Raw genomic sequence first — 23,084 nt, forward strand, 5'->3', positions numbered from 1 at the left:
ATTCTAAAAACAAGCTCGGCTTTGTGAATGGTTCAATCAAAGCTCCATCATCCGAAGCTGATCCAGAAGGATATGCAACTTGGTCAAGATGCAATGACATGGTCCATTCATGTATCGTTAACACAGTCAGTTCTGAAATTGCTGACAGTATCATCTACTATCCTACAGCTCATGAGGTATGGGAAGATCTAAGTGAGCGTTTTTCACAAGGCAATGCACCTTGCATATTTGAAATTCAGCGAGACATCGCTTCACTCAGGCAGGAACAACAATCAGTTTCAGCATACTACACGAAATTGAAAAGTTTATGGGATGAATTGGCAACCTATTCAGAAGCATCACAAGGAGCCCAGGCAGATCAACAAAAGCTTATGCAGTTCTTGATGGGATTAAATGAGACTTACAGTGCAACCCGTGGTCAAATCCTCTTGATGAATCCCCTTCCAAGTGTCAGACAAGCATATGCTGCCGTTGCCCAAGAAGAAAAGCAACGTTTCATTGCAGCAGCGGAGTCCGATTCAAGCGCCGCTGCCATGGCAGTTCGAAGTGGCGGCCGGCCGAACCAGATCGGCAGCAGAGGCGGTCGTGGTGACCGACTGAATTTTCAGACCAGTCGGGATGCAGAACGCGGCTTCACCCCGCGTTTTGGTTCAGGTCGAGGAAGGGGAAGGCTGCATTGTACCTATTGTGGTGATCCTGGACATTGGGTCCAAACATGCTTTCACTTGATTGGTTTTCCTCCAGGTCATCCCAAAGCAAAGCAAGGATCGGGAAATTTCCCCAAGAAGCACACTGCTTCACCAGTCGCGCCCTCTCCTTCTGCTCACCAGGTTAGTGCGACAGTGATACGCTCAAAGCAAGCGCATAATTTAACCCTGAAAACATCGTTAGTAGTATAAGCAAATAGGGATCGTTCTATTCCGGGGATTGAGGGTACACCTGTCATTGTCAAAAACAAATAAAGAATTAAAATAATAAAGTAAAAAGTATTATGTACAAAAATAAAATAAAGAATAAAAATATATACAAGTTAATATAAAAAGGGGGGTTTTGAGATTATAGAATTGGAATTAAAATTAAATGAAATAAAGAAAGTGTAAAAACACATATACAAGGGTGGAACACAAGAAACAAAGATCAAAACTACAATCATATGAATGAAATCCAATTACAATTCCTATAGTTGATTATCTATGTCATGAGAAATAAGTTGACCATGTGAAACATTCGAAGCAAATGATTTCCCATATTTTACTTTCCTTGAATATTTAATCTAAGTGAAAGCACCTAAATTAAACCTATTGAACATGCAATCATAGTCTAGAAAACTAGCTAATCAAGAACACATTCAATGCATGAAGAACAAAGAAAGGATGTCAACCAAAGTGCACAACCTAGTATGAAAAAGTCCATCTATTTGCAATCCTCCTTAATTGATTTCGACTTTTGTCCAAAGCCTTTACTACTTAAATCTAGCACCAATTACATGCATATATCCTAAGTTGGCCATCAAAGAACACATACATATAAAAGTTTTCCATAATCCAAAATCAATTAAGCAATCTCACATAAGCAACATAAAAATCAACATAAAGAAATCACAATTTTTATTCAAACATAGAAATTGGGCTTAAACTTTGCCCTTAATGTTATTGTTAACTAGAAACAAATTCCTACGAAATTAAATAAGGAAAAAGAATGAATTACACCGTGAGTTGGAGATGGAGATGGAGTGCTTGAAACGTTGAAATCTTGAATCTTGGAAGCAAGCCTTCAAGGTGGACGATGGAGGATATGATATTCCCGGCTCCTTCTTCTTCTTCTTCTTCATCTTACTTGAAAACGCAGAATTTTGCAACTAGAGAATGGAGAGAAAAATGGAAAGGAAATGGAGAGACAAAGAAGATGGAATGGATGAAGGAATGTGTTTAGAGTGAGAGGAGAAGGTGTTTATATAGGGAAAAAAAAGAAGAGTGAAATGATAAATGGAAGAAAAATAATGAAAGTGGTTTGTAAAATATGGAAAAGATGGAGTAATGATGAAATGAAAGCAAGGCATGAAGGTGTAGAAGTATGGAAGTGATGATGATCTATTGGAGCAGAAAAATATATCCAAGGAAAAAAGAGAAAAGCATCTAGCTTTCTTCATGTGGGTAGGAAACATGAACATGTGATGTTGAGCTGTTTTTTAGATCAGTTTCTGCCCCTTTATTCCTTCAATTATTTCTCCAACAAGCATTCCCAATTTCACTATGACCTCTTCATAAAAAATGTTCCATTATGAGTGTAGATCACCCTGGTAAAATTTCAGATTTTTATTCCATGTGGTTGGGCCGAAAATGCTGCTGGACCTCTTACAGGTCCAGTTTTCCAGTTTTGCTTCTGTAGAAAATTGGGTTGATTGTTTGAAGGCCTTCCACTCAACAAAAGTTCTTGCACTCTTCATAAGAAATGATCCTTGGGCTGTCTAGAATGGATCTGGAAAGTTTCAGCTCATTTGAAGTTCATTTGGTCCGGCGGCCGCTCCTTCTTCCTTGCTTGGCTTGGTTTCTCCTAGCCGGAGTAGGAAAATGTGTAAAATTGACATTTTAGTACATTTCCATTTTTCTCCACCATTTATAGGTAAGTGTGGACCTAATGCTTATTTCACCATCATTTACTCCAATGTACCTAAGAAAATAGAAATTGAGTTAAAAATCGATTCGTTAAGGAATTAACTAAGCAAAATGTGAGGAATTAACTATTAAAATACCACATTAAAATGCTCCTATCAGACAGGCATCGTAGAAGAGGAGAATGGATCAGCAATTACTTTATCTGAGGCCCAATTCAAGCAGTTTTTAGCTGCTCTCCAACAAGCCCAAAAGCCCAATCCAAATACTGACTCGAGTTCCAAAGCAAATGCAGTAACGCAGCCAGGTTTGTCTAGAGTTGCTTCCCGCAATTGGATTATTGATAGTGGGGCGACAGATCATATTACTTCGTGCTCTAAATTGTTGAATAAAAATAAAAAATATGCATTACCGCCTGTTTTGCTACCTAGTGGAGAAAAAGTGCATATTGAAGCCACAGGTTCTTTGCCTCTGAGTACTGCATATTATCTACATGATGTACTGTTTGTGCCAAAGTTTAAAGTTGATTTAATGTCGGTTAGCCGTTTGACAAGAGGTCTGAATTGTTCAGTGACATTCTATCCTTATTGGTGTGTTTTGCAGGATCTGGCTACGAAGAGGACGATTGGTTTGGGTAAAGAACGTGATGGGCTATACTATTTGGTGGCACTGGCGACGGAGCAAACCAAACCTTCCATTACCAGACCTTCCAGATCATCTTGCAACCTTGCCATTTCCTCTACCAATCTTTGGCATAATCGCTTGGGTCATGTTTCTTCTCCATGTTTAAGTCACATAACAAAGCATTTTCTGCATTTTTCCATTCAGCCAATTAATAATTGCCATGTATGTCCCTTGGCTAAACAGAGTAGTTTACCATTCAGTTCTAGTTCTATTTCTTCTACAAGACCTTTTGAAATGATTCATTGTGATATTTGGGGTCGTTATCGACATCCTTCTCTTTCTGGTGTCTTTTATTTTCTTACTATTGTGGATGATTTCACCCGATTTACTTGGGTTTTCTTAATAAGGCACAAAGATGAAACACAACCACTTTTGAAGCGTTTTTTTGCTCACATTTTCACTCAATTTGACTCTCGCATTAAAACTTTCCGAAGTGACAATGGTAGTGAATTTATTTCACTTCGCTCTTTCTTTCATGATAATGGCGTTGTCTTCCAACATTCTTGTGTTTACACGCCTCAACAAAATGGGGTTGTGGAGCACAAGCATCGCCATATTATCCAGGTGGCTCGTGCCTTCAAATTTCAGGCTCATCTTCCTCCACAATTTTGGGGGGAGTGTGTTCTCACAGCCGTCCATATAATCAATCGGTTGCCCTCACCCATCCTTTCTTCCAAAACTCCTTTTGAGCTTCTTTACTCAAAACCACCTTCTTTTTCTCACCTTCGGGTTTTTGGTTGCTTAGCTTATGCCACTAATGTGCACCCCACTCATAAATTTGACACCCGAGCAATTCCTTCCATTTTCGTTGGTTACCCGGTGGGACAAAAAGCCTTCAAACTCTTTAACTTATCCACTAAGAAATTTTTTACTAGTCGAGATGTTATATTTCATGAAGATGTGTTTCCTTATGCCTCCAATCAGCCCACTCTTCCTTCTGCCCCGTTGGCCCATGACCCAGGCCCACTTCCTCTTCTCCCTGATTCCTTTTTTGACTCTAGTTCTGACTCCCAGGTCAACCTCCCCACGCCTCCTTCTTCTTCTCAACCTGCCTGTCCTTCCATAGATGCCGATCTTGGTACTTCCTCTATACCACCTCCGCCTCCACCTCCGCCTCTTCCCGTCCGGCCCACAGCGACCCTTCGTTAGTATTCCCGCCGACCCAGGCCGCCTGTCCCACTTCCCCTAGTCCCTCCTCCATCGTCCTTCTCCTCTCCTGTTCCTACCCCTCTGTCCCCGGTGCCGGGATGGTCCCCCTCTCCGCCTTCTTCTCCATTTCCTCCTCCCTCGCCTCCCGGCCCACCACCGCTCCGTCGCTCCACTGCGCCGCCGACTCGGTTTGCCGATATCGACTTCTCCAAGCCTCAATCCAATGCTTGCACTTACCAATCGCCCTCCTTCCCGCCAGGTCCTCCCAAAGATACGCGGTATCCGTTGGCAAATTATGTCTCTTATCATCGCTACACTCCTGCCTACTCCTTTTTTGTTGCTCAGCTTAGTGCAGTCACTGAACCGACCTCCTATTCTGAGGCGGCTACTGTTCCCGAATGGAGGGATGCCATGAGCTCCGAGTTGGAGGCCTTGCAGGCCAACGGTACGTGGACTCTTACCACGCTGCCTCCTGGGAAGATCCCAATTGGTTGTAGATGGGTTTACAAGGTCAAACTCAAGTCTGATGGTTCGGTTGAACGATACAAGGCCAGGTTGGTGGCCAAAGGCTTCACCCAATTGGCAGGTATTGACTATCAGGAGACCTTCTCTCCTACTGCTAAAATTGTTACAGTCCGTTGTCTCCTTGCCTTAGCAGTGTCTCGTGGTTGGTCTCTTTCTCAACTCGATGTCAACAATGCCTTTCTCCATGGCAACCTGGATGAAGAAATTTATCTGTCTCCACCGCCTGGGCTCCGGAGACAGGGGGAGGAGCATTTGGTTTGTCGGTTGCATAAATCCTTGTATGGTCTGAAACAGGCTTCAAGGCCGTGGTTTTCTAGATTTTCCGAAGTTATTCGGTCTGCTGGTTTTGTGCAATCTAGAGCAGACTACTCTCTTTTTACCAGGAGGCAAGGCAAGTCTTTTACAGTTTTGTTGATATATGTTGATGACATATTAATTACTGGCAATGATCCTGTGAGTATAGCTAATGTCAAGAAATATTTGCATAAAACATTCCGTTTGAAAGATCTTGGCGGTTTAAAGTATTTTCTTGGCATTGAGGTTTCAGCATCTAAGAAAGGAATATTTATTTGTCAGCGCAAGTATGCGTTAGAAATTATAAAAGATGCAGGATTATTGGGTACTGCCCCTGTTGACACACCCATGGAACGTGCATTAAAGCTGTCAGATAAGACTGAGTTACTCAAAGATCCAGAGAAGTATAGGCGTTTGGTTGGAAGATTGATTTATCTCACAGTGTCAAGGCCAGATATTACATATCCTGTTCATATATTAAGCAGGTTTATGCATCAGCCTCGAAAAGCTCATTGGGAGACAGCTTTGCGAGTAGTACGCTACCTCAAGTCAGCTCCTGGTCAAGGCTTGTTCTTTTCCTCAAATAGTGATCTTCGGCTACGAGCTTTTTGTGACTCAGATTGGGCAGGATGTCCACTTACAAGAAGGTCTACTACAGGGTATTGTGTGTTCCTAGGGCCTTCTTTAATTTCATGGAGGTCGAAACGTCAGAAAACAGTCTCTCTTTCTTCAGCTGAAGTAGAGTATCGTGCTATGACAGGAGCGTGCTGTGAGTTGACTTGGTTACGTTATTTACTTCAAGACTTGGGGATTTTACACCAGGAAACGGCATTGCTCTATTGTGACAACAAGGCTGCTTTACATATAGCAGCAAATCCAGTGTTTCATGAACGTACAAGGCATATAGAAATGGATTGTCACTATATTAGGGATAAAATCCAAGATGGTTCAGTGGAGACACGGTTTGTGAGTTCTGGAAATCAACTGGCTGATGTTCTGACTAAAGCTCTTGGCAAGGAGGACTTCGAGTTTATGATTCGCAAGTTGGGTGTGCAGGATATCCACTCTCCAACTTGAGGGGGAGTGTTGGAAAGTAGAGCAAAATTAGCTTGAGTATAGCAGTTAACATTTAACACATTCACTCTAAATCATCACATTGATTCTATGTTATTTTGCATTAATAGGGCTAGAATAGTTTTCCTTTTTGTATCCTAGAATCAAGCTGATTTCTTGTATATATGTTATGCTGATCAATAGAGCAATATATCTCCTACAAATCAGTCTTTGTTGTTTTACAAAACTTGCAGCAATTCCAACTCTTTAGATGTCCAATATAATACTGAATTCAATGCAAAGCAATCCTATCAAATATAACAACTTAACAAGTAACAGAAGTCACTACAATACTTGCATATGTCTGCAGCCAATTACTTAGAAAATTCAGTGCAATTTTAGCATAAACTTGCAGCAATTCCAACTCCTTAGATGTCTGATATAATAGTGAATACAATTCAATATAACTACTTAACTAGTAATAGAAGTCGGCAAGTCGCTACAATGCTTGCATATGTCTGATCAGTTAGAAACCCTTAACGCTCACATCCCAATTGCTTGACAGTGATCACTTCCGGAGAATGTGAACCACCATTTTGTTCTCTTTCACAAGCTCGAAAGCGCAAACATCTCCAACCACGATTTGGTTATCATGCGCAAACACAGACCACCCTTTAGACATGAAGGCTGTTTGAAGGGAAGGGACAAGCTTCACTTTGAACCATTTGGTTCCCCCTGAAATCTTCAGGAAAGCAACTTCATAGTTTCCTGCAGAAAGATGCTTCCTATAGAAGGCTGTGGGAATTGAGTACTGCAAGAGTGACAACCAATCAATAAAATGTAGGTGTGAGCATCGAGTCAGAGCAGAAAGTTCATATAAGCGTTCCTAACTTCAAGTACAATTTGATCACCTTAAATAGACCCTATTGAAGGCTGCAATGTAGAATCAATCAAAGTATATCTATTAGTTGGCTAAAGATAGCTATAGTAAACTAAAATGAAAGTGAAGTAAAAGGTTGGCTTACTTACCACACAATATTTTTTCTTGATAGATCTTGTGTAATGAGGAAACTTGGACCGGAAAGATTCAGCTATGTTCACATCCAAAGTAAACATCAGAAATGATATGATAATGAGTTCCAGTAGTAATATGGATATAGTTAGCTACATCTAACTGGATACCTGAATAATCTTTCTTTGGACAACCAGGATTCCTTTTAGTACTCTTAGCAGGGGCGGATTCTTCGTGTGGTTCATTATTAGTAGGAAAATCGCCTCTCTTGCAACAATTATTTTCGTAATCACGTATGCTGAAATGCATATCTCCTTCATAGGTGAACACTAGGAAGTCACCTTCCTTCACTGAGTTATCATTTAAAAAATCCCGCCACCCATCCTTGAAATACACACCTTCTTTTGTTCTACACACTTTGACAGTCCACGAACGCTCTAAAGACATGTTCCATGTCAAGGTTGCCCTTTCAGGTTGGTCATTTCTACCATGCTCTAGGAAATGCGGTGGAATCCTCTTCAAGAACACATACAAAAACAGAAACTGAAGTTTCAGAATTATGTAGTTCATAGATAATTTATAAGTGCACATAACATTAGCCGCACACAAAAAGAGCCTACTCTAAACAATCACAGAGTAACAACAGCATCCAAGACAACGTAGGAAACTAAGACACATCTGTACGTAGTTGGAAAATTACCAACTGTTCAGTGTTGTAACCGGGAAGAATGACCTTGAAGAAAGAAGGTCTCTCTTCCTTGATACCACCATTCTCGGCTATTCTCCTCGCCATTTTTCTCCTACTCCAGAGTCAATCTCTCTACAGAAAATTACTATTAGCAAGTGAATGGAAATTTGCCAAGCAGAAATAATGAGATATAAAGGGGAAACACCATAAAAAAATAAAGAGATACTATTTATGATCCAATAGATAAGCAAAATTTCTTCCTCATGTTTAATTCAATGTTTATAATCACCCGAAGAAGAAGAAAATAAAATTAATAGAAGAAAAACACGATGGTGGCAAGATAACTCAACAGCAATGCAAGCAGACATACAAGAAAGAAAGATGTGAAAAATCAAGTTGGCAGCTATCATGTGGTGATAGGTTTTCCTGTTTGATTTAGCAAAAGTAAATCACTGAAGCTGCTAACATTTCAAAATTGCAAACGTACAACTGATGAAAATTTCCTTACAATTATGGAGTACTGGAGTAGTACCTAGCTAATTTAGGGTTTTATGACAGTTGTGATCATTAGAACAGTTTAGACTGAAATCCCAAAAAGAGCTACAGCTAGCTAAGTCAGATTACTTGAAATAAAAGAACAAAAAAAAAAAAAAAAAGGTCTAGCAGAACAAACCAGGAGACCAAAAACATAATAATGTCCTTTATAAAAAAAATGATAAAAATGTCATGGAGAAAACAGACCTCACAAGCACCTGAGAGCTGAGATGGGAGGTTCCAATCAAGCAAGAGTTGGAGCTCCAAGCCTTGGACTTAATATTTGAAATTTCACTCCTGTGATTGATGTTCAAAATGGTCCCCCTCTTTTCACGTTTTCACAGAAATGTCAAATTCATTGGGTTCTGTTTAATAGAGAAAACAAAAAAAGAAAAGGGAAAAGACATTTACAGAAACGTTTTCAGGGAGAGCTAATGCAGTAAATGGAAAGTATACACTATTATGGAAAGTTTACATGTCAAATTCATTAATTTATTTCAGAAACTCAAGAATTAATATTATTGTTTATGGTTATGCATACACCAGCTTTGTAATTATATGACAGAATGCATATGCATCTGATCAAACTTAACCACAGCTACCATCACCGTAATAGACACTGAGGTTACATCACATTTGCAGCTAATTAATGAGATATGGTACTAAATTGCAGAATTTCAAAGGGTAGGTGCAGCTAATTAACCAAAGCATTCATAAAAAGTTTTCAAATCTTGCTATTAACAGAGAAACCAAGTCAATATGAATTAAAGGTATACATATAGCCATTGGTAGGCAGATTAAGTAAAAAATGAAAGTGTCAAACAAGAAAAGCTTGTATATTGAATGGTCTATAATGCAAAAGGACTTTTTGAAAACATATTGGAGTAGATTGGTGTTGGCAGAGAGATAACAATAGACTCCCTTGATAATTTGCATGCGTGAGAGTTTCCTGTGTGGGAAAAGTGACAAACCAGCACTTGATGGTCACACTCTGCTCGAGTTACCTGAAATTGTGAAAGCTTTAGTCCATGTGATGCATGTACTTCATATACTAAAAGAGTATTGACTATGGGCCATACAGCATGGGTCACCAAAGAAACGTACAGCTAATTTAGAAAGCACTCAACCAAGGGAGGTTTTATCGATTAATAACTAAAAACTAAAGATCCATTTGTCATGGTAAAGTGAATAATCGAATGATGAGCACTTCCAGGAGAATTAAGCATGCTTTTGCAAAATCTTGAACCAGTTTTTCACATTTCCATTGGAGGTGTTGCAGAATAACTGAATATTAAGAACAAAAATGTATGTAAGAAATCGAAGTCATAACGGAGTTGACATTACCATGGTTTTCTTTTACTAAAATACACTAAATTCTAACATGTGATTACAGATTTATTTGTCTGGAATTTATTGATACTTGGAAAAATAATGAAAATTAAAAGACAAACAACAGAAGAAAATAAAATACTAATCATAAAGGTCTTCATCAGCTTCACCAGCATTAGTAGTTGCAAAAGGATCAGATCCAACAGCAGCGCCCGAGCCACTGGGGAACCTGAACTCATCTGCTCCAAACCCTCTCGCCTGGTGCAATGTAGTTGCAAATGCCTGGTACTTGCGGATATCAGCATCACTAACGCTCCTACGAGCATACTTCATTGATTCCTCAAAGTGAGCTGCGGTGATCTCTGATACTTCATCTTCATCCTCCTCCAAAACATCAGGATTCTCACTTCTCCTCCTCTCCCTCTCAATATCTTTCTCAATGTTGTCTCTGATGGCATATTTGCAAGCACGCTGGCATATTTCAGTGATATCAGCACCACTGAAACCTACTGTGTGCTTGGCAAGAGCTTTGAGGTCCACATACTTGGAAACAGGAGACTTCCTCAAGCAAGACTTGAATATTTGATAGCGGGATTCTTCATCAGGGAGAGGAATGTAAAGCAATTGATCCAGACGTCCTGGACGAAGAAGTGCAGGGTCTATAATGTCAGGTCTGTTGGTGGCCCCAATAATGAAAACTGTTTTCTTGGCAGACACTCCATCCATTTCAGTAAGGAGTTGGTTCAAAACCCTATCAGCACCTCCAGAATCACCTACATTACTACCTCTTTTAGTAGCAATGGAATCGAGCTCATCAAAAAAGAGGACACATGGAGCAGATGCACGAGCCTTGTCGAAAATTTCTCTTACATTGGCCTCACTCTCTCCAAACCACATGGTGAGCAACTCAGGTCCCTTGATACTGATGAAGTTAGCCTGACACTCATTAGCTATAGCCTTGGCCAGAAGAGTTTTACCGCATCCAGGAGGCCCATAGAAAAGAACTCCCTTTGAGGGTGACATACCGAATTTCTCAAATTTCTCCGGATGCTCAACAGGATATTGAACAGTCTCTTGAAGTTCTCTCTTAACATTTTCAAGACCTCCAATAGCATCCCAAGTAACATTGGGAACTTCAACAACCGTTTCACGAAGAGCAGAAGGGTTGCTTGTTCCAAGAGCAGTCTGGAAATGTTCGTTTGTTACTGCCATTGAGTTGAGTATCTCAGCATCTATTGTCTCATCTTCCAAGTCAATCACATCCATCTTTTCTCGGATGCATTGAAGTGCAGCCTCAGTAGATAAAGCAGCTAGATCAGCACCAACATACCCATGAGTATCCTTGGCAACCCTTTCTAAATCGACATCTTCGGCAAGCTTCATGTTCTTGCTATGAATGCGGAGGACCTCAAGACGCCCAACTTCATCTGGAACACCAATATCGATTTCCCTATCAAATCTTCCAAACCTCCTAAGAGCCGGGTCAATACTGTTTGGACGATTAGTAGCCCCCATAACAATGACATGTGCTCGGGACTTTAGTCCATCCATAAGAGTCAAGAGCTGGGAAACAATCCTCCTCTCAACTTCTCCATGAGTCTTCTCTCTCTTGGGAGCAATGGAATCAATCTCATCAATAAATATGATTGATGGCGCATTCTTCTCTGCTTCCTCAAAAGCTTTCCTGAGGTTGCTCTCACTCTCTCCAGCCATCTTGGACATGATTTCTGGTCCATTGATGCAGAAAAAGAATGCCCCGGTTTCATTAGCAACAGCTCTTGCAATTAAAGTCTTGCCGGTTCCAGGAGGACCATAGAGAAGAATACCCTTTGGTGGTTTGACACCGATTGATTTAAACAGCTGAGGATGCCTCAGAGGCAGCTCAACCAATTCGCGAATCTGAGCCATCTGTTTCCTAACACCACCAACATCATCATACCCTACCTCATCTAATCTTTCCTCATCCTCCCTTCTAACAGGTTCTCCCTCACAGAAGATTTCGGTGTCTGGAGCAACCACACAGTACTCAGGAGGGTCAGTCTCAATAACCTTAAACTCTACACTCCTCATTCCTCCTCTCACCAGGAAAAGATCACCTTTCCTAACCGGGCGGTAGGTCTCTTGGAAATAAGGCTTCAAGTAGGCATCAAACAGATTTCCAGTGATCCCTTCAATTGTGTCATCTATAGGGAGAATGTGGACACGCTTTCCATACTTGACATCAGCGCACTGGTGAATGGAAACAACATCACCAAGCCTAACCCTAAGGTTGTTCCTCACAACCTTGTTCATGCTTACCTTTGGTTCCTCACATGTATCATCAGCAAGAGCAATACAGATTGTGTCTCTTCTCTTCTTTCCTTTGATCAAGACTGTGTCACCACGAAAGAGCTGGAGCTTCTCCATGGTCGCTGGGTGGAGTTGGATGATGGAGTTGTCATCCACTACAGCTTCATCGACAATGAGGCGATTTGGAGCCTTCTTGCGGTTGAGAATGGCGGTGCTGAAGTCCTTCTTCGTTCCCTCATCTTGGTTCGACATCGTGAACAGTTTTTGAGTGTCTTATGGTGCAAAAACAATTTAGAGAGTTATGAGGCTTTGGGGTTGGAACAAGGCTTATTTATAAGGTCCAGGGCAACTTTTTTTTCCGATTTCTTTTCCCGATTGGTTTTGAAAACAGTTCCAAAATCTATTTGTTTTCCTTTTCCTGTGAGGAAACAAACTTCTTGGTTCTTTTTATTTTAATTTTTTTTGGTTCAGAAATATAACACTGATTATCATCAGATCTAACGACCAAAAGGCCGGGTGAACCACTTGGACTCAGGCCATGAAAATTAGCACTGTTACAAAATCACATGATTATCAAGAAAAAAGTCGAGAGTTATGTATAAAATGAAAAAGTCCCTTGTGATTTGGCGGGTAAATTTTAATTAATCACCCTTACATGATTTCGTCATAACCTTGTAATACAGCGTACTTTTATTTTACTAGACAGACGTTGGTTTAGATTTCCTAATCCAATATATCGTGAACATGCCAATGAATCTTTACCGACCATCATCAAAAGGCTTCAACATTTGGGCTTGATTTTCCATGCTGACGTCGTAACTGGTAATATTGGTGGTGTTATCACCTTCATCTTCACCACTAACCTTGACAACGAAAGCGCTTGAAGACGACTCAAGAGAGTGGTCTATCTCTTTGGAAGAGGAATGAGACTTTACCCCTGGTTCTATGGCCAAAGTTTGCAATAATATTCCATCCAGTTCCCTCTCTACATCTTTCATGGAAGGCCTGTCGTCTCCTTTTAAGCTTAAACAATTTTTGGCGAGATTGGCCACTTTTTCAATGATCTCCAAATTTCCATCCTTCACTATTTCATCATCAAGAATTGGATTCAACATACCCTTTTCGGCCGCGGAAACAAAGACATTGGCGAGGTTTCTCTCGTCCTCGGATCTATCAAATGAAACCACCTTTTTACTTGTGAGTAGCACTACAAGGACAACTCCAAAGCTATAAACGTCACTTTTATCTGTGAGTATGTTTGATTGAAGATATTCAGGGTCTAAGTACCCTATTGTCCCTTGCACGAAAGTTAGAAGTTGATTTGGATCTTCGGGAACCAAACGGGATGCTCCAAAGTCCGACACTTTTGCGGTGAACTTCTCATCTAGTAGTATATTGGTTGCTTTTACATCTCGGTGAATGATTGGGATCGATGTCGAGTGGTGCAAGTATGAGAGTGCACTTGCAGTTTCTGCAGCTATCTTCAATCGAAACTCCAACGAAAGTGGTTGTCTCCCATTTATTCTATGAATGTGCTCATAAAGAGTGCCGTTGCCAACAAACTCATAGACTAACAAAGGCATTTGTGTCTCCAAACAACAACCTATAAGCCTCACCACATTTTTATGATTTATTTGAGAGAGAACAACCACCTCATTAACAAACTGGTCACTCTCGATCTGGGCAATATTTTTGGACTTCTTTATTGCAACCACTCTTTCATCCTTGAGTTTACCTTTGTTGAGTATACCTTTGTAGACTATTCCATAGCCTCCTTCACCAAGCTTTTCACTTTCATGGTAATTGTTTGTTGCCTTCTTAAGTGCTTCTGCAGTAAAGATTTGGGCTTTTGTCTCAAGAGATTCGTTTTGAGTGGACAATTTTTCTAGCAACTTTGGGCCGCCATTTGCATTGAAGTACTTTGCTTTAAGTCTTTCGAATTGTCGTCTCTTGAATCGGCAATATATCCCAAAAATTCCAGTCATCAATACAAAGAAGCTTATGCTGATACCTGCATGTACATAACTGAGAAATCATAACCAAATTTAACCTTTATAATTTATCTTTTATCCAATTGTTATTTCTTGGTAGCTAGGCAATAAGGTTAAGGTGTGTTACTATAAAGGCGAAGGTATATAATTATACATATACATGCTTAAATTTAGTTTACAAAATGATATGACAGTAATTTATTTATTCAACTCTAAATTCATTGAGAATGTTGAAGGAAGTCGACATCATGTGTGCCTCTTCAAACTAGGGTTTATGACTAGTGTTGTTATAGGAGAAGGTTCTAGATTTCCTAGTTATGTTCAGATTCTATTACCTTTTGTGTACTCTATAAATCCCTATATAAAGGGCTCCTATTATCAATAATAATACTACAATTCTCACATCAATTCTCTCTGCAAATCATATTTTCCTTAAACACGTTATCAGCACGAGCCCTAACCCTGAAACAAATAACAAAAACCCTCAAACCCTAATTGCCTCCGCCTCCCAACTAGTAGCCCCCGACCCAAGGAGTCCGGAACCGGCAGCAACACTATCAAAACCGGCCTGAAACTTACCGAACCGGCCGCCTGAAACCCCAAACCATCCGCTGCGATCTCTCCACCGGTTCACCACCTTCCGGACACCCAATTGCCACCACATTTTGTCAGCAGCACCGTCTCTGTCCTAGGATTCAGGAACCGGAAGTGGAACGCCAAGAAACTGTCCAGAAGTCCCTGAACCGGTCGTCACACCAGCTGATCCTCCTGCAGAAAAACCGGCAGAAATGACTTTTTGCTCAGATTTTCCTGTTTTGGCCAATACCAACTACCGCAAGCTCCTAGCCCTAGCTAGCCATACCATGTGCTGCCCCTGCAGTCCCTGCACACCCGTGTGCCGCCTGCTGCCCCTGCAGCACCGCTGCACGCCCATTGCATCCTCCTCCTCTCGTTCCTGTGCATATCAGTCTGCTTGCATGCCCCAAAACGTCTAGTTCGGGATCTCTGATCAAAATCATTTCTTCATTAAAGTTGTTCGTCTCTGTCTCTTCTATCTGAATTCCAAATTTCAGCCCTATTGGAGTCGTTTTGAAACATGTACACCATTCAAAGTAGGAGCTGTTCAGAAGCGTATCTGCTCCGAATTTCAACATGTAAGTTTTTGTGATTAAAGTTCCTGCTTTCTTGTCTTTTAAATTTCTTTATTTGCTGCAGGATTTGCAATATACGAACATGGGTTCGATTATTTAATAAGCGGAATTGTGGGGATTCACGCTAAACGAACTAAGAGCGTTCGTAATCAATGAACTAAAAGTGTTCATAATATTCGGACTAAGAGCGTCCGCAAACATCATTAATTGTGACCATATTAAACATCAATGTTTCAGTCTAATCCAAATATTCTTAGAAATCGATTTCTTAGTAGCATAGCTCGGAAATCTTATTATTATTAGTTTTCGTGGAAGTTTAGCTCCGAAACTAATTCGTTCCTATTTCACCCTTTTTCAGGATGTCAAACTCGAACATACTCGATTTTGTTCCATTGGATTATGCAGCCAAAAGATACCTATTGTGGGCTCAGGATGTTGAGCTCCACCTTATTGCCCGTGACTTATTGCATATAATCCAAGAGCTTTGTCATAAAGGAACTGCTCCAGACCTTCAAACTGAGATCGACAATTCTAGGGTACTTGGCCTAATGATGCGTCACATGGATAGGGACCTCAGGTTTGAGTTCATGAATGAGGATAGCGCTATAAAGCTATGGCAAGCACTTCGTGAACGTTATGGCAACGTTCGTGACTCCATCCCTCCGAATTTAGAAGCAGAATGGAATGATCTTCGCTTCTCTGACTTTGATACAGTCATACTATTTTATTCGGAATCTCTCCGCATCATAGGAATGATGCGCTTCTGTGGCAAGACGATCACAGAAGAACATTTGATTGAGAAAACCCTCAATACCTTCCCTATCTATGCTATGAGGTTCTGTGATTTATTTCGGACTCATATAAATGCAAGACGGATCACAAGCTTTCAACAGCTTATTGAAGCTATGAAAATTGCTGAAAGGCAAGGCAACGAGCTTGTGAGAAGAGAAATTGATAGGCTTTGAGATAGCTATCCAGAGCATCGTCCTATGGCTAGAGAAAGTCGCCATAGACGTCATGATTCATATGATCGAAATGCTCATGAAGGTAATCGCCAAAGGAGACAATCACGCCACCGTAGGAGCCATGACTTTGAGGGACGAAGGGTTGGAAACCATAGAGCCAACGTTGGCCATGGTCATAATTTTCCAACACCTCCAGTCCTAGGGACCATGCACATTGCGCCAATGCGCCTTAATCAAGGGAGAATCCTCTTCATGGTGTCTACTTCTGATATGGAACGTCTGATCAATGGACCTGAGTTTGCAATATACCTAAGAAGGTAGCCACCTCATGGCGATCATGACATCGAGTTCAAGAAGACTTTAAATCTGGCGATGAAGGAAAAAAATGCCGCAGATTTTTTAGAATAGTCTTTTATTTCCAAGAATTATGTAAGGTAGTAATGACATTTTGTATTAACTCTTTCTCTCTAGGCTCACCTAATTAAGTATGATGTCTAGGAAAGTAATTGAGATTAGTGGTACTTAAGAGAGCCTCGCTCCACCGACATCTCTTCCTACTTTCCTGGTCATATTTGATTGGAGTAACCGAATGGATTGAGTGACTACAATCTGTCTCAGTTTGATTTCATTTTGGATTAGACTTTGGTTAAAGAAACTTTGATGTAATCATTGGCTATTAATAAAGTGTCAATTCTTTTACTTAATGTCCTGGACATACCTTAATTCGAACTTTATTATTTGAAAGATATAAGAGCCAATGGTTTTCATGTGGAAACACATTGTGAGAATGGACAAGAGTTCCTTTGCATCACCTCTAATGACTACATACATAAACGAGTATTAAAGAAACTTATGTGTCGCTCTAGTGGGTTGTATGCAACCACTATTCGAGTTATTGAATCCAACCATGTCATGAGAGACGACTTATGGGATTTTGACACATATAGGCTTTGGCACGACCATTTGGGACACCCAGTTCATGATATGATGATCCGTGATACTAAAGACTTCACACGGACATCTCTTCTTCAGAACGAAGAGAAGTAAGAATCAAAAGTCGATTCAAAGAGAGCATTGCACCGCCGCTGTGCCTTGGGGCGCCGCTGCCATGCACCACCGGCCGGCCAACGCCAGAGCCATGATCCCTCTATGGCAAAATCATGGCTTTGACGCCATGTATGGAGACTTGGCTCCTCTCTCTACTTCTCAAAGTAAATTGTGACATTGTGGCTCAACCAAAACCTTCATTGGTTGATTATAAGGCCAATCTTTCATTCTGTAAAGCCTGTTTTTTTAAGGATCACGACCATCCTATGCAAAGGACACTAAAGAAATAATTTCATTCTTACAAAGAATCCAAGGGAATTCTGTGGATCGACTTAACCAACTTGTGAACTGCTTAGATGTTTTATGCTGTTGGTTGATATGCAAACACGCTGGTCACGTGTCGCACTATCGTCCACTCGTAATGCTGCTTAAGATGAACTCCTAACCCAAATCATATGGCTATGAGCTCACTACCCGAATCATCCTGTTCAGTCAATTCGACTTGAAAATGCCAGAGAGTTTACATCGAAAATTTTCGATGACTATTACATATCATTGGGTATTGATATCAAGTATCATATTCCCATGTACACACCCAATTGGTCTCGCGGAAAAACCACCATTAAACGACTACGATGGTAGCATATTCCCATGTACACACCCAATTGGTCTCGCGGAAAAACCACCATTAAACGACTACGATGGTAGCTCGGACATTGGTACTGCGCACCAATATTTCCACTTAGGTTATGCAATATCGCATGCAGCTATGCTAATTCATCTACGACTCATAGCAGCCACTCAACTTTTATTTGCGTTATAGCTAGTGACTGGGTTCGAGTCTAATATCTCGTATTTATGCATATTTGAGTGTGCGGTTTATGTGCCAATTGAGCCGCCACAGCGCATCAACATGAGTCATTGCAACGACTGCATATATATATATATATATATATATATATATATATATATATATATATATATATATATATATATATATATATTGTGTTGGACATGAGTCTCCAACTATAAGTCAGCTATGTAGAACCCTTGATAGGCGATCTCTTTTTTCCCTAGATTTGCGGATTGTCACTTTGATGAGACAATCTTCCCGTCGTTAGGGGGAGATTAGAACGTCAACGTTCAACAGGAACGACAGGAATTGTCATGGTCTGTTCCCACTATGTCTCATCTTGATCCCCTAAAAGTGATGAGATCACATATACCTGCTGCAAACATGTCTGCAAGGATTAATGTCCCCACAGGAGGACATGGTGCCACCTAGAGGAGATGGGTACGGCACCACTACCGTGGATGGTGGTATGGTGACGCCACAAGGTGGCATAATGGCGTCATAGGCCATGGGTTCCGCTAGAGAGCTTAGGAGATCCATAGGTTCGATGGATTCTCGCCCTAGGAAGAGAGCGAGTTTGGCACAACTTGATTCATTGATCATTGATACTCAAAATCCGTCTAATGAGAATATTCTGGATTGTGGTTATGTCCAAGAGACATCGTTGGGAGACGCCTCAATGTTAGAACCAATTCCTGAGAATATAGAGATCTCTACGAATTACACTAGTGTACATGAAGACGTGGAATTATTGAGACCAATGACATCAAATCTTACTCCATTGAAGAATGCCAACGTAGAGAAAATTGGCCTAAATGGAAAGATGTGATCCAGGTTGAATTGGATTCACTAACGAAGAGGAAGGATTTCGGGCTTGAGATGCCAACACCTCCTAACATAAAACCTGTTGACATTAATAGGTTTTTGTTAGATAGCGTGATGAGAAAAAGAGATGATAATCTCACCTTATGGGGCAAGGCTTCTCACAAAACGCCCTGGAATCGACTACGAGAAGACATATTCTCTCGTAATGGATGTCATTGCACTCCACTACCTTGTTAGTTTGGTAGTTTCCAAATAACTGAACATGCAGCTTAAGAATGTGGTCACTACGTATCTCTATGGGGATCTAGATACAAAATATAATAAAGGTTCTTGTGGACTTCATTTACCCAAATCAAATGGCTCTTGACCACAGAGCGCGTTTGCAATGAGGGTGAAACGCTCACTAAAGTGACTACTTGATTGGGAAGGGATATGATGAACTATGCCCCTGCGTTTTCATGAATAGTTCTGGATTTGCAATTGTCACGATTTATGTTGATAAACATAATTGGAACCCTTGAGAGTTAAGGGAAACCGCTGAACACCTGAAATCCGAGTTTGAGATGAAGGACCTTGGGAGAACACGGTTTTTTCTAGATTTCGAACTTGTATACCGTGTCAATAAATGCTTTGCATTTTGATAAAGTCAAAGATGCACTCCCGTGTTCGTCCTTAGTCTTGACCCTAAGAGGGATACGTTTCGTCCCAGGGATGATGACGAAGACGTGTTAATTGGCAAAAATCTCTTACCTAAGTGCAATAGGCGCATTATTGTACTTAACACAATATAAGACTAGACACCTCATTTGTTATGAACTTGTTGGCTAGATGTAGCCCTGCGCCAACGCAACGCCATTGGACTGGTATAAAGACAATCTTTCGTTACTTAAAATGTACAATAGATATGGGCTTGTTCTATCTCTATAGAGAGAAAAGAATGACGGAAGAATGAGAATGGATCTCATTAGCCCAAGTGGCACCGTCCAAGACGCCGTGATCGGCAAAGCCGCCGGTCACCCATCCTCCTCCCTTACATCAAAACGATGATGATGTTTTGATGGATTTTGCTGATGTAGAGTATCTCTCTGACCCTCACAAAGGTCGCTCCCAAACGGTTTATGTCTTTACCATGGGAAGCACCGCGATATCTTGGAGGTCTACAAAGAAGACCCTTGTTGCTACTTCCTCAAATCATGCAGAGATTATTGCTTTACATGAAGCCGTGTGAGAATGCATATGGCTAAGGTCTGTAATTAGACATATTCGAGGAACTTGTGGTTTGAAGTCTACCACAGATGAACCTACATGTATTTATGAAGATAATGCAGCTTGTATTGAGCAAATGAAATTAGGTTTCATCAAGGGCGACAACACAAAACATATATCGCCTAAGTTCTTTTACAATCAGCAACAACAAGCACTTCTAAATATCGAAGTGAATCAAATCCGATCTGAGGATAATGTAGCGGACTTACTTACTAAGTCGTTATCTAAATTCACCTTCGAGAAACATGTGAAGAGCATCGGATTGAGAAAGTTATCCGAACTCCCATGATTGTAGCAATCAGGGGGAGATATTGACATCGGAGGGAGGTATGATGTCTACATGTTCGATCTCGAAGAGTGAAGGACGTGTTGTGCTCTTTTTGTCTTTCGACCAGGGTTATTTTTGTCCCACATGGTTTTTGTTACTTGGCAAGGTTTTTAGTGAGGCAACAATCAAAACGTCATCACAAAGTTTGAGCGGCACAAGGGGGAGTGTTGAAGGAAGTCGACATTATGTGTGCCTCTTCAAACTAGGGTTTAGTCATAGCGTTGCAATAGGAGAAGGTTCTAGATTTCCTAGTTATGTTCGGATTCTATTACGTTTTGTGTACTCTGTAAATCCCTATATAAAGGGTTCCTATTATCAATAATCATACTACAATTCTCCCATCAATTCTCTCTGCAAATCATATTTTCCTTAAACAGAGAATTTATTATTACACATTTATTATGTATTTATATATATTGAAATTAACTTTGATTATTTCGTAAAATAATTTTGATAGTATTTTAGTGAACAAATTTGGTGAACCCATGATTTAATATATAGAACCACATGGATGGTCAAGAGTATGTACATGCATATATTCCAGGCCTACAAGTTTTTTAGATAATTTGTTCAAATAAATTAGGTCATCAACACTAATAAAATAGATTTCATTTAAAAATCGAGTCTTCTGTCACGTAGTAATTCCATGTATAAATATAGCTATATATAGCTACGTGATCCAGAAACATACCCAATGAAATTTTCAGGGAAGTGTTGTTAGCTTTGGGAGAGGGAACGCACTTCCATGGACCATCACTCCTGAACCCTTTATGACATTCACAAGAGTAATTGCCAGCAGGTGAATTTAGGCACGTTCCATTCTCGCAGGGGTTAGCTTCCCCCGAGCACTCGTCAATATCTGAAAGAATAAGAAGTTCAGGAAAAAAAAAAAAAAAAAACGTGTGTGTGTGTCATAGTGAATCACAAATTAATATACGTATATATTAGATATGTATAAATTGGTATAAAGATATATAACCTTGGCAACCGAGATATGGGTTTCCTTCGTAGCCAGGCAAGCACTGGCAATAGTAACCATTGCCGCCGATGTAATTTCCCCGATTGGCACACTTGCTATTAGCCTTGCATGCATAATCCACACTTCTCTTTCCAGCTACCTCGCATGGCACGTTTCCCATGTCCCAATTAAGAACCATGGGAAGCTCCTGGATGTTGTTCAGTAGTTTAAAACTCGTATTATTAAATGTGAAGAGGCCATCTTGCACAATAAAAGCGTAACTGCAAGGGTTAAAGCTCCATATCTCCTTGTGGCCGTTATAGCTACTCAATCTCACGGTACGGTTTTTCAGTCCATGCGGGACTTGAGTTTGGCAACAGCCGACGCCAGTGCAAGACTCCCAATCGACAACGGCAAGGGTGGTGCACACAGACATACACCCGGTTGCCAACTCTTTTTCCCCTCGAAAACCTCGAAAAATTGCGTTAGTGTCACAGCCAACGGCAAAGAACTTGTTTTTGTGACTGGAGATGGTGAAAGGAGGATTAACTCGGAGCGAAGGGGTGATTTTGAATGTTCGATCACCCTGGGCGTCGTAACAATCTTTCGCTATGTCACTCATGATTTGTAACTCGCCCTGTGAAATGTTGAAGTTTGTAACCCGGACTTTAGTACTTGTCCAGCGTTTAGCACTTGTCCAGTACGCTGATGGGGGTTTAGTGGACTGGTCACAAGTGATGCTGAATTGATGATTTTGTTCCGGCAACTGTCGGTAACAGCCGTCACCGATGCCAAATGGGTATGGGATTGTGAGGTCACCACAGCGGTCGGGGCAGTTACGCTTGGCTTGAGGCGGTAAGAGGCTGGCTTGATCAGCTGTTACTTGGGTGGTGGTGGTGGTGGTTATTGAAGCTGCCACTATTACCAATGAGACTTGCATAACAAACATCCCCACATCTACTAAGGCCATGATGAGACGCACAATGACTAATCACTGCTTCGACAATTGTTTGTTTTGCTTATGAGTAAACTATGCGGTAGCTAACGGGGGATTTATATAGATATTTGAGAAGAAGATCGATGAATATAAACTAGTTTCCGAGATATATTAAATATATACACATTTTAATAAGATATATATTATGATTTATGAATCACAAAATTTCGATAATTAAAAAAGATATTTAAAAACTTTTAGTAAGTGACATAGTCTCCTTTTCATAAGTGGGAGGTTATGAGTTCAACTCACGAAATGTTATTTACTTTATAAAAAAAAAAACACTTCAACTTAAAAGATGAAATATTTGGCGTGAAAAACGTGGGGTTTCAGCATTTCCCTGAATCCTTGTATCCACATGATTTACTTCACAATCATATTCTTGTCCAAGAGGAAAAAACAAGAAGGAAAAGAGCATCGTACATACTGATAGTGACACACTGGTGACCTCACTAATAATTTGATATATATATATATATATATATATATATATATATATATATATATATATACAGTCCGGCTACACTAAGGACG

General features: G+C 40.5%; 3 protein-coding genes across 3 annotated transcripts; all 3 read right to left on the reverse strand.

Annotated features, from left to right (window-relative positions):
• Positions 1-6,773: 6,773 nt before the first annotated feature.
• On the reverse strand, positions 6,774-8,867 carry LOC133735655 (B3 domain-containing protein Os01g0723500-like). Its single transcript, XM_062163054.1, has 5 exons — positions 8,759-8,867; positions 8,030-8,149; positions 7,500-7,845; positions 7,347-7,408; positions 6,774-7,128 (listed from the first exon to the last, which is right to left on the reverse strand). The coding sequence occupies exons 2-5, from the start codon at positions 8,120-8,122 to the stop codon at positions 6,886-6,888; spliced, it is 744 nt and encodes a 247-aa protein (XP_062019038.1). The 5' UTR covers positions 8,123-8,149; positions 8,759-8,867; the 3' UTR covers positions 6,774-6,885.
• A 1,129-nt stretch (positions 8,868-9,996) lies between these two features.
• LOC133738716 (cell division cycle protein 48 homolog) lies at positions 9,997-12,610 on the reverse strand. The gene has a single exon (XM_062166298.1). The coding sequence runs from the start codon at positions 12,419-12,421 to the stop codon at positions 10,022-10,024; it is 2,400 nt and encodes a 799-aa protein (XP_062022282.1). The 5' UTR covers positions 12,422-12,610; the 3' UTR covers positions 9,997-10,021.
• Positions 12,611-12,714: 104 nt separating this feature from the next.
• LOC133738717 (wall-associated receptor kinase 2-like) lies at positions 12,715-22,624 on the reverse strand. The gene is made up of 3 exons (XM_062166299.1): positions 21,575-22,624; positions 21,287-21,454; positions 12,715-14,180 (listed from the first exon to the last, which is right to left on the reverse strand). Exons 1-3 carry the CDS (start codon positions 22,521-22,523, stop codon positions 12,928-12,930), a joined length of 2,370 nt encoding a protein of 789 aa, XP_062022283.1. The 5' UTR covers positions 22,524-22,624; the 3' UTR covers positions 12,715-12,927.
• Between the last annotated feature and the right edge of the window lie 460 nt (positions 22,625-23,084).

Source organism: Rosa rugosa, chromosome 3 (genome assembly GCF_958449725.1).
Source record: "Rosa rugosa chromosome 3, drRosRugo1.1, whole genome shotgun sequence".
In the NCBI taxonomy this organism is placed as follows: Eukaryota; Viridiplantae; Streptophyta; class Magnoliopsida; order Rosales; family Rosaceae; genus Rosa; species Rosa rugosa.